The 13385-nt window shown below is 40.2% G+C and overlaps 1 protein-coding gene across 7 annotated transcripts in view; it reads left to right on the forward strand.

Moving 5' to 3' along the window:
* Window positions 1-13385, forward strand: part of SLC25A13 (solute carrier family 25 member 13) — a 155656-nt gene that overhangs the window by 33557 nt on the left and 108714 nt on the right. For all 7 annotated transcript variants that reach the window (XM_061587746.1, XM_061587750.1, XM_061587751.1 and 4 more), the window contains one exon: window positions 3091-3144. In XM_061587746.1, coding sequence (XP_061443730.1) covers window positions 3091-3144 — 54 coding nt within the window. The remainder of the gene's footprint in view (window positions 1-3090; window positions 3145-13385) is intronic.

Genomic DNA, 13385 nt, shown 5'->3' on the forward strand with positions numbered 1-13385 from the left:
AGCATGTGCACTTGGATAACACACATTTTCTGGCTATCTACCCCACAATTGCTCATGCAGTTTTGGTGAGTTTTAGAAGGAAAACTACCAAACATCATTAACCCCAAATAGCTACCATCTCAAAATGTGCACTTTCTTCCTAATGGATTAATGTCCCTTGCTGTGTGGTGTGTAGTTCTAATGAGAGGCACGGGCTAAAGTGAGAGGACACACCTTGATTTAGAATGTTTTTCCACAAGAGATGTTTCAGTTGTATAATGTTCTGTGGTCCCACATTTCCTGTGAGATTATGTTGCGCTCATCTGCATTATGTATATGTACGCAAATGTTCACATGTCTGCACTCTTGGTTTATGCTGTGCCCGATTGTTTCTACAACCATAGTCCCAGAAGGACAGTTCAGATGTTTATCATTTAGATAATGATAGGCAACAAAGAATATATATCTTTAATTATGTGTTTATGGAAACAGGATAATGTTTCTTTTCTCCAAATCATTCAAAGTTAATAACCATCTTATAGAGGCTGTTGTCTGAATGTAAAAAGGCTGCTTTTAATATAACGTATCATATGCTCTTATGATTTGACCCTCCCCCATTAGATACAAAAACCTCAGTATTGTTAGAATTAAGTTTAAGTTTAGTTTATTTATATGCCACTTTCTCACACTGAATTTTGTCCCAAGCAATTCACAACAATCAGCTTATTATCAAAATGCAAACATTGGCACACACAAAGATTTGTTTTGAAATATATAAATTCAAATAAGACCAAAAATCAAACCAATAATACAAAGAAATAATATAGATGTACATTTTATTTTGTTCAGTACTTGTGTAGTAACAGACAAAAATAAATAAGTAGATGGATCAAGCTTGCTCGCACGCCTAGTTCTATTTATTTATTTATTACATTTATATCCTAACTCTCCTGCAAGGAACTCAAGGTGGTGTACAAACATGGTCCTTCCCTCCTCCTGACTGTATCCTCACAACAACCCTGTGAGGTAGGTTAGGCTAAGTGACAGTGACTGGCCCAAGGTCACCTAGTGAACTTCACTGCTGAGTGGGGATTTGAACCCTGGTCTTCCAAGTCCTAGTCCAACACAGAGCAGCCTGGCTTAGATATAGCTCCCAGCTAGCTCCCTTATCTCTCCTCCAGAGAGAGGCCGGGGAAGTTCTTGGGAGCGCAATGATGGAAGAACAAACCTCTTATGAATCAACAAAAGACAATGGACAAGGTAGGGGTGGAAAGCCTGTGGCCCTCCAGATGTTGTTGGACTCCAACTCCCATCAGCCCAAGTCAGCATGGGCAATGGGCAGAGATGATGGGAGCTGGAGTCCAGCAATATCTGGAGGACCATTGGTTCCCCACCCTTACTTAGGGTTTCATTCAGAAAATAAACCAATAATTTATAGTTTCCCAAATGGTTTTCCTGCTTTTACATAGTAGCAGCCAAGAATCTAGTTCTTGTTCCTTTAAATTAAGAAGCAAGGCAACTGGAGTAGTTTCTTAGTGGTGAAATTGAGAAGAACCAAACCAGCAAACCATATGGTGTATTTATTATTATACTCTCAACATTGCTAAGTCACTTCTCTGCTCTCCACAGAATATGAGCCTGTGCCACACAGTGATATGCACATTTACATACACAAACCTATATTTACCTGTACCAAAAAACAGGATACTGTAAAACTCAGATAAAGCTGCTGAGTCTGCATTTTCCACCTCTGACAAAATGTGTTGACGCATGAATGTCATTATGATGCATGGTATGGGCAGACACTCCTGCACATTGTGGGGGTGGGGTGCCTTAGAAGTAGATGCCACTGAATTTAGTGGGGCTTTCTTCCAAGTAAGCATGCATAGAGTTCTTGAGGGCATTTGGGAATTCACATACCATTTTCTACTGCCTCCCCACCCCAGATTCATAAGAGTGATTGCTAAGTTTCCCCAGTAAAGGAGGCGATGTGCTATGGCAACCACTGATCTTGGCATGTAGTTGAGCTTTTTCCCCTCTCTTACTCTTCTGGCCTCAATACGAAGATAGAGAATAAGAAGCCAGAAGCTGCCGTAGTGCTGTGTTCTTCCGGCATAACTAAGCTGTGCTGCTGTGGTTGTATGAGTTCTTCTCCAGGCCTTATTGAAGGGTTTGTGTGCATTTGCTCCATATAGCTATGGAGGCTGCACTCTTGGCTTTCTTGCTTTTCTGTCCTTGAGAGTCATGGGTCAGAAAAGGGAGAGAACTGTGAAGGCTGCAACTGCTATAACGCTTTGCCTTTTTTTCCAAGCTCTGGAAGTCAAGCTTGGGATATGAGGAGGTGAAGGAAGATGGACAGATGCACTTTGCTACAGGTGTAATTGCGACACATTCCAGGCCAGTAGCAATCTTCATGACTAGAATATTATTTGGATGGGGAGGAACTGTTGGAACATCAGGTCCAGCCCTCCACCACCATTATCAGAAATGACCTCTACCCTTATTTTCCAGTTGTGATCTTAAGTCTATCTGGGAATATCTTCAGCCCTCAACCTTATATCATTTCTGCCCCAGCTTTGAACAGCAGAGGAGAGTAAAGAGTCATTCTTGATGGCTGCTTTTTAGCGAAGGAGCTTGTGTCTCTGCAGACAAATCAACGCCATAGTGTTTTTTCAGGAACCAATGCAAGACTTCTTGTTAGGACTGCTTTTAATTGCTGAGTATTTAATATTAAATAGTTTATATTCTAATGGCTCTTTTTTTTAAAGTGCCATTGCATGTCCCAAGCACTCAGGATTGGACATTCAGTTTATAGTAATGGAGTCAGTTACTGTGGTTGGTGGTGCTGTGTGGGTAGAGTCAGAGCACACTTATTTAAGATTTGTCAGATTGTTCTGGGGAACAATTTCAGCAAAATAATAATAATAATAGTGCAAATGTTGAGTATTTATTTATTTATTTCTCACATAAACCACTAATTTATTTGAGGGGAACATTTATTTTCCATCTCTCATTCTTTTGTTTGAATTATTCTCTTTTTTTTTTAAAAAATGACATTTTGACACCCTTTGTATAGACTATGCATATTAATATAATTGTATTTACTTGTAGGTGGCTCTAACCAAGAGAGCTGATCCAACTGAGTTGAAAACAATATTTTTGAAGGTATGTTAAAAGTAAATATTGTATCCTTTAAACCCTGAATTTTTCATTTCTTTAGCTCTTATTGCATTATTCATCTCTTGATAGTCTTCTAACCGTTAATCATTCACTGTATTATTACCATGTTAGATTTAAATACCACTATCAGAAATTGAACAATGCTCTCCAAGAAGTCAAATATGTTCTTAAGTTATTATTGTATAGACTTGGGGGAAATACAGCTATCCCCCAAAATAGAACAGAAATTTCAGTATTTCCTACTTAAAGCGGGGGGTGAGGGAAAGACTCTCTTAGAAGATCTGGGGATTGGAACTGCAGTCTATAACCATTTTCATTAGCATTTCCCCACTTCTTCCACATCATTGGACTATTTCTAACTAACGGTGGAAGCTAACGCAGATACATTCACTCTGGCTCTATGAGACGGTACAAAGGAATAGGATCAATTCTGAAAACATTATATTGGACACCGGTGCAGATGTCACTTCACCTGAATGTTAATCATTGTTAGTGATCAGGAGTGGGTCACAGATTTGTATGCTACCCGAAGTTGTGCTCTAATTTCCACTACTCCCCATAGCATTGATTTAGCATTTCATCTTGCGATTATTAACGATAGTTTATGGCTGTGGCTCAGAGAGCTGGTTTTCAAATCTAAATCTGGGTTTGGAAGTGCTCTCAACCATGGTTAGAGTGGACAGTCATAAGACCAACTAATTGTTAAGGGAGGCAAGGGGCCATTGAAGAGTGAAATGGAAGGATCACCATCCTACAGCCTGTTCCTCATTTCTCCACTGTGTGTTGGAAGCTGGATGTCTGCACTAGCTTTGCATATTACTTTTGAGTAAACCATTCACCCTTGTGCTTTTGTGTTCTGGAATATGCTAGGTAGGCAAAACCATCAGGTTTACAGTGAGGACTCCATGCTGTTGCTGCTGCTTTGGTGAGAAAGCAAGTGTAACAAAAGCCAAACAGAGATGGGGAGGAGTTAAATATACTGTTTTAGCAAACTAATTATTTGGAAAGATATTGCAAGATTTCATTTGAATGGCCCCCTGGCTCTTTTCTTTTGCTGTACCAGGAAAGAACATCCCATGTAAAGTCCTTCTCTCGCTTTTCCTCTGCCCAGTAACATCCAAACAGAAGAGCCTTATAGGATTTGGAGCTCTGAAACTGTGGTGGGCATACTGCATAGAAGAGGAACAGTTTTAAAAATTGGTTGAAGAAAAAATAATCTGCAACGTTCTGCTGATTTGAAACAAGAGGCCTATCACTTAACTATTTCAATAGCAGATGAGCCAATGTTAGCAAGATGAACTAGTGGCTATGAACTGGTCCAAAGTGGAAGGCACAAAGCTCACTCCAATCCTATATATGTTATGCTACTTTTACATGCTTATCATATAAAATGGGATAAGACTGCAAAGTCTTCTCAATGGGACACTTCTGAGAAACTCCCATGTGCTGCTCTGAGAATCTTGGTAGGAGGATGGTGTATAAGTATAAATTCTAATTCCAGACTGACACGTGTATTTGCGAATATAAATTATTTTTACCTTGTGCATTTTCTATAACGTATTTGCAAAAGCAACATCCTGTGGTATAAATACATAATGACAACTTTATTTCTAGAGCATCCTCCCACCAAGTTCATTTAGGACACTTCAGAGTCATAGCACATACTAGCTGAAATTGGCAATTAAATTTTTAAAAATGCATGCACACATGCATGCACGTCCCCCCCCAAAGGAAGCCAAAATATAGCACAGTTATAATGGGAATTTGTCACATCATTTCCTGTTTAAGTTAAACACATTGCAATCAGTGAAATTCTTTGGGTAGTTACATATTATTTGCTCAGGAGATACTTTTTTTCCCTTTTAAATCTACCGTTGTATTTGCAAGGACTTCAGTGGGTTTGAACTAGTTAATGCTTGAGTATTTAAAATGTATGATTATCCAGTGTGAATTTTGAAGGAACTTACCAAAAAGCCATTAGGCATTATTGTGTAATATCAAATTCTCCATAGGTATAATTACCAAAGTGGAGGGAAAATACATGACTGCATAGAACCACCTTTTTGAAAGTCTTTATTCCCAAACTAATAGAATTGATGTTTTTCTCCCCCTCTTTTGTCATGATAATTTCCCAGAGTAACTCTACTTTTTGTAACTCTCCCACCATAACCTAAGAGATTAGACTTCAGTCAAAATGAGCAAGCTGACATTTTCAAGGTCATTTTCTATATGTAGTGTGGGGGGTACGTGATTGGATTTCAAATACACAAGAATAAATCTCAGTGGGAAGGAACAGGGGGACATCAAAACCTTGTACTGCTTTCTATTATTGAATGTCTTAGCAGGGGGGCTAGCCTGAGGGAAAAAAATGAAATGTAGAAGCAGAGAACGGCTGACTTATTTGATTTGTTTCTCGATAACTGTTGTGTTAAAAAAAGTTTTCAGGCCTAAGACTGGGAAAAATTTTCTGGCAAACGATTACAGTGAGATCGATTGGTCTGTGTGCTGGTTATTAAAAGTGTGTCACTGGAATTTCTTTGCTACATATTGCCTACTAATACTAATCAGGCTGGTGATTTTATTTTGCTGCTCTGTTTTAAAACAATCCATATTTACAATCCATCTCATAGCTGATGGCCATCAGTGTGGCTAACAAAACAACATATGCACGTGTGTTGTTAGCCACGCTGAGGGCCATCAGCTGTGAGATGGATTGTAAATATGAAAAACAAGCTTCCTACTGCAAGTGCAACACGTTGCAGCCAAAACAAAAAATAATTAATTTAAATGTTATCAATACAGTATTATTAAATGCTTAGGCTACATCATTTTCTGTACTGTTTTTTACTTCAATAAAACACGTGCTGAAGGAAATTGCTTTACCTATATATGGTTTAAATCTAGACAACTTTGAAAAATCCTCATATATTTTAACTCTCGGAGTGAAGCCAAGAAGTATGGTGCTTACAGAAGATGTAAGCGTTCTTGTCAGGCACAACAGTGACATTATGCTACGGGAACTGGCAGCAGACTTTGCCTTTTAAGAGCAATTGCAGCGTAAAACAAAACCTGACTCTTTGAAGTTTGTTGCAAAATTGTACCAGACACCTAACTTATTTGTTACTTCATGTGGATAATGTTCTGTGGAGAATTGTAGCAAATGTTTTATCAGGCCATCTCCAAAAAGAAACATACCACAGTAATTAGCAATTTGGCTTTCCTGTTCAGAACATGTTGCTCGCTGTGATACAGATCTTTCTTTTAAAGCTGACACGTGGCGACGTATAAGTTCTTGTAATTTATTTACAGCTGCATTTTAATGGCCTTTTGCTCACCACCCAAGGAGTTTGTAGTATTTATGTACATTTACAAAGTAGCTATTTTACATTGCCCCCTCTCTTACCAGATTCTTTCTGACCTCAATATATGCAGAACTGTGGCTTTTAAAAGAATGTGGTGGTGATAAGGAGTGGGAAGTCTGCTATAATAATACTTAAATAGTATGGCTGGGATCCAGAGAAGTACTTTAGGTGCGCCCATGGGCTTGGGCATGGCCAATGGATTTAACTTTTCTTTTTTTAAAAAAAGCCCTCTTTACTTTGAATTAAATATCCTTTGAATATCACACTTTTCTCAGTTTCAAAGAGGTTTGCCTTAAGACATTGAGGGGAGAAGGAACTGTTAGAGAAACTTAAGTTTTTGGTTGCCTTCGGCATACAGTGAGGTAGTCACATGGTTCTTCAGATCCCAGGCAATCTGCTTTTAATATCTGGCCACACACATTGCCAAAAAAGAAGAAATACACCACAAAAAGGGGCACAGATTTGCAAAGAATTTGCATAAAATTTACATATGTTAATTTCTATTTATAGGTGCAAATTTATAAATAATTACAATCTAAATAGAAGTAAAGTACACCTCATCATAGTGGAAGAGACTGGGGCCAGGTGTACTTGCTCAGTCTGCTGTCCAGGTACTAACTGTTGATGGGCAACTTCAAGGCTTCCTACTTTCTTATCTTACGGTTCTTTATCTCTAAACAGGATTTGGACTGGACAGCCCTTCAAATAGAGGACTTCTTCAAACAGATGACTGTCCTTTGAGAGCCTTTCAAGTGGAGGACTGTCCTCTAGTCGGCCCACTTGTTTTAAGGCCCTTTACATAGGTACAGCATATCCAAAGACATGCCCCAACTGGTAGAGTTTCTAGGTGAAACATTTGTTTTTTAAAAATCAAAATGAAAGAAATGCTACTTCATAATAAGCTGGAGATGATAACCGTACGCTGCAGACTCATGAACAAGATTGCAATGGTGAATGTTGGGGACCACTGCAAGAAAACCTATGATCAGTTTTCCTACCGGCCTACTGTCCAGCTGCCATAATAAATTGTTGCTGGAAATTAAGTGGCCACAAAGGGTAATGATGACTTATCACCTAGTCCAGGGTTTCCCAGCTGTGGTCGGTGGACCAGCAGTGGTCCATGAGCTTTGTTCAGATGACCCATGGCATGTCTGCGAAAAATGACTGAAGGCATGCACAGCAGCTGGTCTATCATCCTTAGAACATGCCAATCTGCCTGGAAGGCGAGAGGGACGGACACAGCTGGCACATCCATTGCATTCAATTTCATATTGATTTTTAATTGCATTTTTATTGCTACCTTTATTCCTTACATTTTATTGTATTACAGTTTGAATTCAGTGGAATGCAGAATGTAATACAATAAAGTACAATATAAGGAATAAAAGAAGCAATAAAAATGCAATCATGCAATATATACCATGCATTATATTGTAATGATCGCAACATGCATAGAAATCATTATGTGGTCTGCCAGGACCCCCAGCAGTTTTCAAGCGGTCTGTGCAAAAAAAGTTTGGCAACCACTGACCTAGTCCTAAAGCACTCACCTGTTGGTGCTGCGTGCTTTAGGAATTCTTAAATCATTTGGGCCAATGGATACTTAATATTCATGAAGGCCCATAATGCTAACCTGAAAGCCCAAATAGTGCCTACCAGTTCCTCTAAGCAATGCTGTTCTTAAAAACTTCAAGGATACACGGGCACAGCAATCCAACGTAGGGGAAGCCTGAATAAGTGGTGCTGGCTCAAGAGAAGCTGGCATAAAGTTCTGCCGCATCAAGTTGCTGTTCATAAACCTCTTGGTTGGCTCAATGGCAGCTCAGCCGGAAGCTGCATGCAGACACCAGAAAGTAAAACTCTGCTCTCTCAAATACCCCTATGGAATAAGCCCTCTCCATTGACTTCTATTGTTTTCGTTTTCTTTTACCTTTTTTCTGGTGTAACTCTTGCCTGAATTGAGACCTGCAGGAGCACTCTGAACATGAGTTGGATGTGGTCTAAGTCCCCCCACTTTGCCCCCTCCCTGACACGCCCCTGGAACACCCCTTTTTGGGTCTTATGCTGGCTTGTGCCAGCTTCATTTATGCCAGTCTTGGCTGCCCACGGCTGGACTGGTTAAGCTGTTGGTCAGTGAAGCAGGCTGTGAGACTCACAGACAGGGTTTTTAGCAGAGAGAGTGAAACCTGAAGCAGAAGGGTTAAGCTGGAAGAACAGAGCGCCAGTTTGCCAAGGTCAGCAGCTGGCTGGGAAAGCTGATAAGGTGGGATGCTTGGAAAAACTCAGTGTGGGGGAAAAGCTGTCTGTGAAGAGAACTGTGTCTAATGTCTTTGCCTAGTAAAGACTCTTACAAGAAACTTGCCTGGCCTGGCTTATTTACTGTTCTATGCGACACTTGGATCCATCCTTGTATGATCTATACACGCACACGCCAACAGGGGTTATGGGCCCAGCTCATCATACAAGGTAACGGGTTCGAGAGTGTTGACGTGACGTTGTTGCAGTGAGAAACAAAGTGCAAGAAAGAGGCAAGTAAGAGTGGGCAACATGGCTGTAAACCTGTTATCCGGGATGCCGATGGAGAGACTGAATGCTGTAAACTACTCCAGCTGGAAATGGAGAATGAGAGCAGTTCTGATTAAAGAAGATTTGAATGATGTTGTAGAAACCCCCCCTCCGGCAGCTCCTTCAGCAGCGTGGTTGAAGAAAGACGAGAAAGCAAAGGCTTTTATTACTCTGGGGCTGTCTGATTCTCAACTGTTGCTGGTGAGTAATGAGCCGACAGCTAATCAGATGTGGGAGAAGCTAAGAGCCGCTCATGTGCAGCAAACTGCGGGGAGCAGGCTGTGTTTAGCACGGAAACTTTATCAGATGCGTTTTACAGATGAAGTGACTATGACAGAGCATCTGGCTGAATTTCGTAGATTAAATGCTGAGCTGCAAGATAGAGGAGTGCATCATAGTGACATTCAGATGGTCTATATACTGTTATCTTCATTTGATCAAAAATGGGATGTCATGGTCTCTAGTCTGGAAACTTTACCAGACGGACATCTGAATTTGGACTTTGTAGAACAGAAACTTCAACAAGAGTGGAATAGAAGACAAGAGAATAAGAAAACAGAGTTAAAAGAGACTGTGGCTGTACAACAACAACAAAATCAAAGAAGCAGGCAAGAGGATAAAATATGTTATTTTTGTGGGTCCCGTGGACATATACAGAGACATTGTTTAAAGAAGAGAAATAACAGGGACTTTGGAAGTCAGAGAACAAGCGTGAACTTTGTTACTAAGGAGGACAATAAACTCATTAACTCTAAGTGGCTTCTTGACAGCGGAGCGTCTAATTGCCTAATCACAGACTCTAGTTTATTTTACACTTCAAAGCCGGCGCAGGAGAAGCTTTATCTGGCTGACGGATCGACTCAGGACGCGATTGCAAAAGGCACGCTCAGGTTGGGTAATTTGGGAACTATATTAACAGATGTATTATTGGTTTCTGGTTTAAAATATAACATTCAGTAAGAAAATTGGCTCAAATAGGTTGTAAAGTTACATTTGAAGGGGATAGATGTTTTGTGAGAAAAGATGGTGAAATATGCATGCAAGGGAAATTACAGAACCAAATGTTTATGGTTGAGTGCAATCTTGATAAACCCATGTGTGCCTGGATAGGAGTTAATAAAAATAAACATGATAATTGTTTCCATGAATGGCAGAGAAAATTAGCACACGCACATTTCGAAAAGGTACAAAACACCCCAAAGCATAGTCAAGATTTGAAATTAACACATTGTGAGCATGTGGATGAGTGTGAGGTATGCTATAAAACAAAAATGACTGTGACTCCGGTAAATAAGAGCTGTGAAAGCACAACCACTGAACCCTATCAGCTCATACATGTGGATTTGGCTGGACCTTTCCAGTGCTCAAAAGGTGGAGCAAGGTTTTATTTAGTGATTGTGGATGATTTCTCCAGATTTACACATGTGTTCTTATTGAAAAAGAAAAGTGAAGCAGAAGAGAAATTAAAGGCATTTATACAGAGGACAGAAACACAATATGGGGTTGTTATCAAGAATATCAAATCAGATCAAGGTGGGGAATTTACCAGTAATTCATTTAAAACATATTTGGAGAAGAAGGGTCTCACTGCTCCCTTCAGCCCATCCTCCAACGGAACTGCAGAGAGGAGGAACCGGTCATTGCAGGATTCAATGAGAGCCATGCTAGCAGATGCAGATATGAATAACACCTATTGGGGTGAATGTATTCTGTACACTGTTTATATTCAGAACCGCCTTATGCACAGAACAATAGGCATGTCTCCCTATGAGAAATTGACTGGAAGAAAGCCCAGGGTGAAACACATAGAACGTTTTGGGGCAAAATGCTGGGTACATGTTGCAAAACAGAAAAGGCATGGTAAATTAGGCTCAAGAGCTCAGGCAGGACGCGTTTTGGGATTTCAGAATTCATATTATAGAGTTTGGTTGCCTGAGAAACAACAATTAGTGTTAAGCAGAAGCATAAAGGTGATAGATAAACCTTGGAGAGACAGTCAAACAGTGATACTTGAGAGTGCAAGCAAGCAGGAAGCAGCAGATGTTTCTTTTGGGCAGCAAATTCCATTAAGAACTGCATTGACTGATCTAATACACGGTGGCAAACGTACTGTAAAAAGACTGAGAAGTGAAGACATGGCAATGCAAGATACAGAAATGCCAAGTACCAGTGCAGGAACAGGTGCAGGTCCAAGTAAAATAGAAAGTGAGGAAGAAATGGAAATAGATAATGTTAGGAGATCAGAAAGAAAAACGAAAGGTCAACCACCTCAGAGATTCACATTTAATGTTACACAACAGAATAATAAGACAGATGAATATCCAGTAGAATGGGAAAAAGAAGGACCAATAGATAAAGAAACAATGGATCTCATGTGGAAGTTTTGTGTTGAGGAATGAAATATAAATGTATTATCAAATAAAAGTGAACAAACATGACTCTGTAAAACCTGTGTGAATAAAGAAATAAAGAAACAAAACCTGAACTGAAAATGTAAATAGAAACTGTAAGGAAACAAACTGATATGTATTGTAATGAAAAGTTAATATTGTAGAAATGTAATGATGAACAATGAAGTTTTGTAATCTGTGAGTCTCAGGTGGGGGCTGTTGGTCAGTGAAGCAGGCTGTGAGACTCACAGACAGGGTTTTTAGCAGAGAGAGTGAAACCTGAAGCAGAAGGGTTAAGCTGGAAGAACAGAGCGCCAGTTTGCCAAGGTCAGCAGCTGGCTGGGAAAGCTGATAAGGTGGGATGCTTGGAAAAACTCAGTGTGGGGGAAAAGCTGTCTGTGAAGAGAACTGTGTCTAATGTCTTTGCCTAGTAAAGACTCTTACAAGAAACTTGCCTGGCCTGGCTTATTTACTGTTCTATGCGACACTTGGATCCATCCTTGTATGATCTATACACGCACACGCCAACATAAGCTGGGTTGAGGGACTTACACCAGTGTAGCCCAGCTGAGCTGGGATCTAGCCAGCTCAGCAGGAGATCCGCTGCATCCAACTCCCCTCAGCCCGGCATAAATGCGAGTTGGGTTGCGCCCATAGTTCCCCCCCCCCAGTATTTCCCCCTTTCTTTTTTTTAACAGTCTATGGACTGAAGTTGTTATCCGGGGTGGGGTGGGGACAGAAATGCCAAATGCGTAGTGTGCTTCTTCCCCACCCCCTTCTTTCTGTGTTAATAATATATGATTTCTTGGGGTTTAGGCCAGTATAGCATATTGAGGGCATTGTTATTACCATTCTTCATACTGCTTTCTTTCCTTTCTGGAGTAATTTTAGTCTTCAAATAAAAATTGTTTTACTTCTGCTTTCAGTTCTGTTTCTTTTCTATTTTTACTCCCCGAAGGTAGATATCTGGGAGTAAAAAGGGAAAATTTGAAAAGTGTTGTCAGAATCATGCAACTCTAATGTTTTGCACATGGCTGATAAGTATGAATGCATATGAATAGGCACAATCATGTATTTGTTAAGTTCATATATGAGAAAGTTGTAATCATATTTCACAAACGGTTCCACTAGCATTTGGTAGCAGCATTAAGCAAGAGATTGTTCAGTGATCAAAAACTTGAAAATATAGTCTCAGTTCTGATGTTGTTCCAAACAATGGTTTTTAGCAATGGTTCCCAACCTTTATGAGTATGGGACCCCCTTTGTAAGCTTGAAAAATTTCATGACCCCCCCCCACGCTATTTGTAATTTTAGTCTCTGTTAATTGAAAAAATGGTGCATGGCAAAATCACATATCCAAATATCCCTTTCCATAAAAAGCTGCCTGCAGGCAGGGAGGTGTTGCTTTCTTTTCTTAATGCAAAGGTCCAATCAAATTGGGATCTCCCTCCCCCCCCCCCGAAGAGGGTAACCAGTGCGTTACAGTGTTGGACTGAGATCCAGATTCAAATTCCCACCCAGCCATGAAGCCCAGTGGGTGACCTTGGGCCAGATACAGTCTCTCAGCCTGACCTATCTCACAAGGTTGGTGTAAGGATAAAATGGAAAGGGGGAGGAACCATGTACACCACCTCGAGCAACTTGGAGGAAAGGTAGGATATAAATGCAATAATAAATAAATACATTTCAGCTGCAGTATGTGGACCCCAGCCTCAGCCAACCTACTGAGCTTTTAAAAAATCATCATCATCATCATCAAGAAGCAACAGTGTGGTAGAGGAGGGGATGCTAGATTGTGAAGACAAAAGGGTGGATAAATCGAGGAGGGGGGTTAGTTATTTCAGGCCTTGATCATCAGAACTGATGACTTGGCTAGCATGCACTTGGGGAATGAGAGTGGAGCAGAAGT

This window comes from Rhineura floridana, chromosome 10 (genome assembly GCF_030035675.1).
Source record: "Rhineura floridana isolate rRhiFlo1 chromosome 10, rRhiFlo1.hap2, whole genome shotgun sequence".
NCBI classification, from domain to species: Eukaryota; Metazoa; Chordata; class Lepidosauria; order Squamata; family Rhineuridae; genus Rhineura; species Rhineura floridana.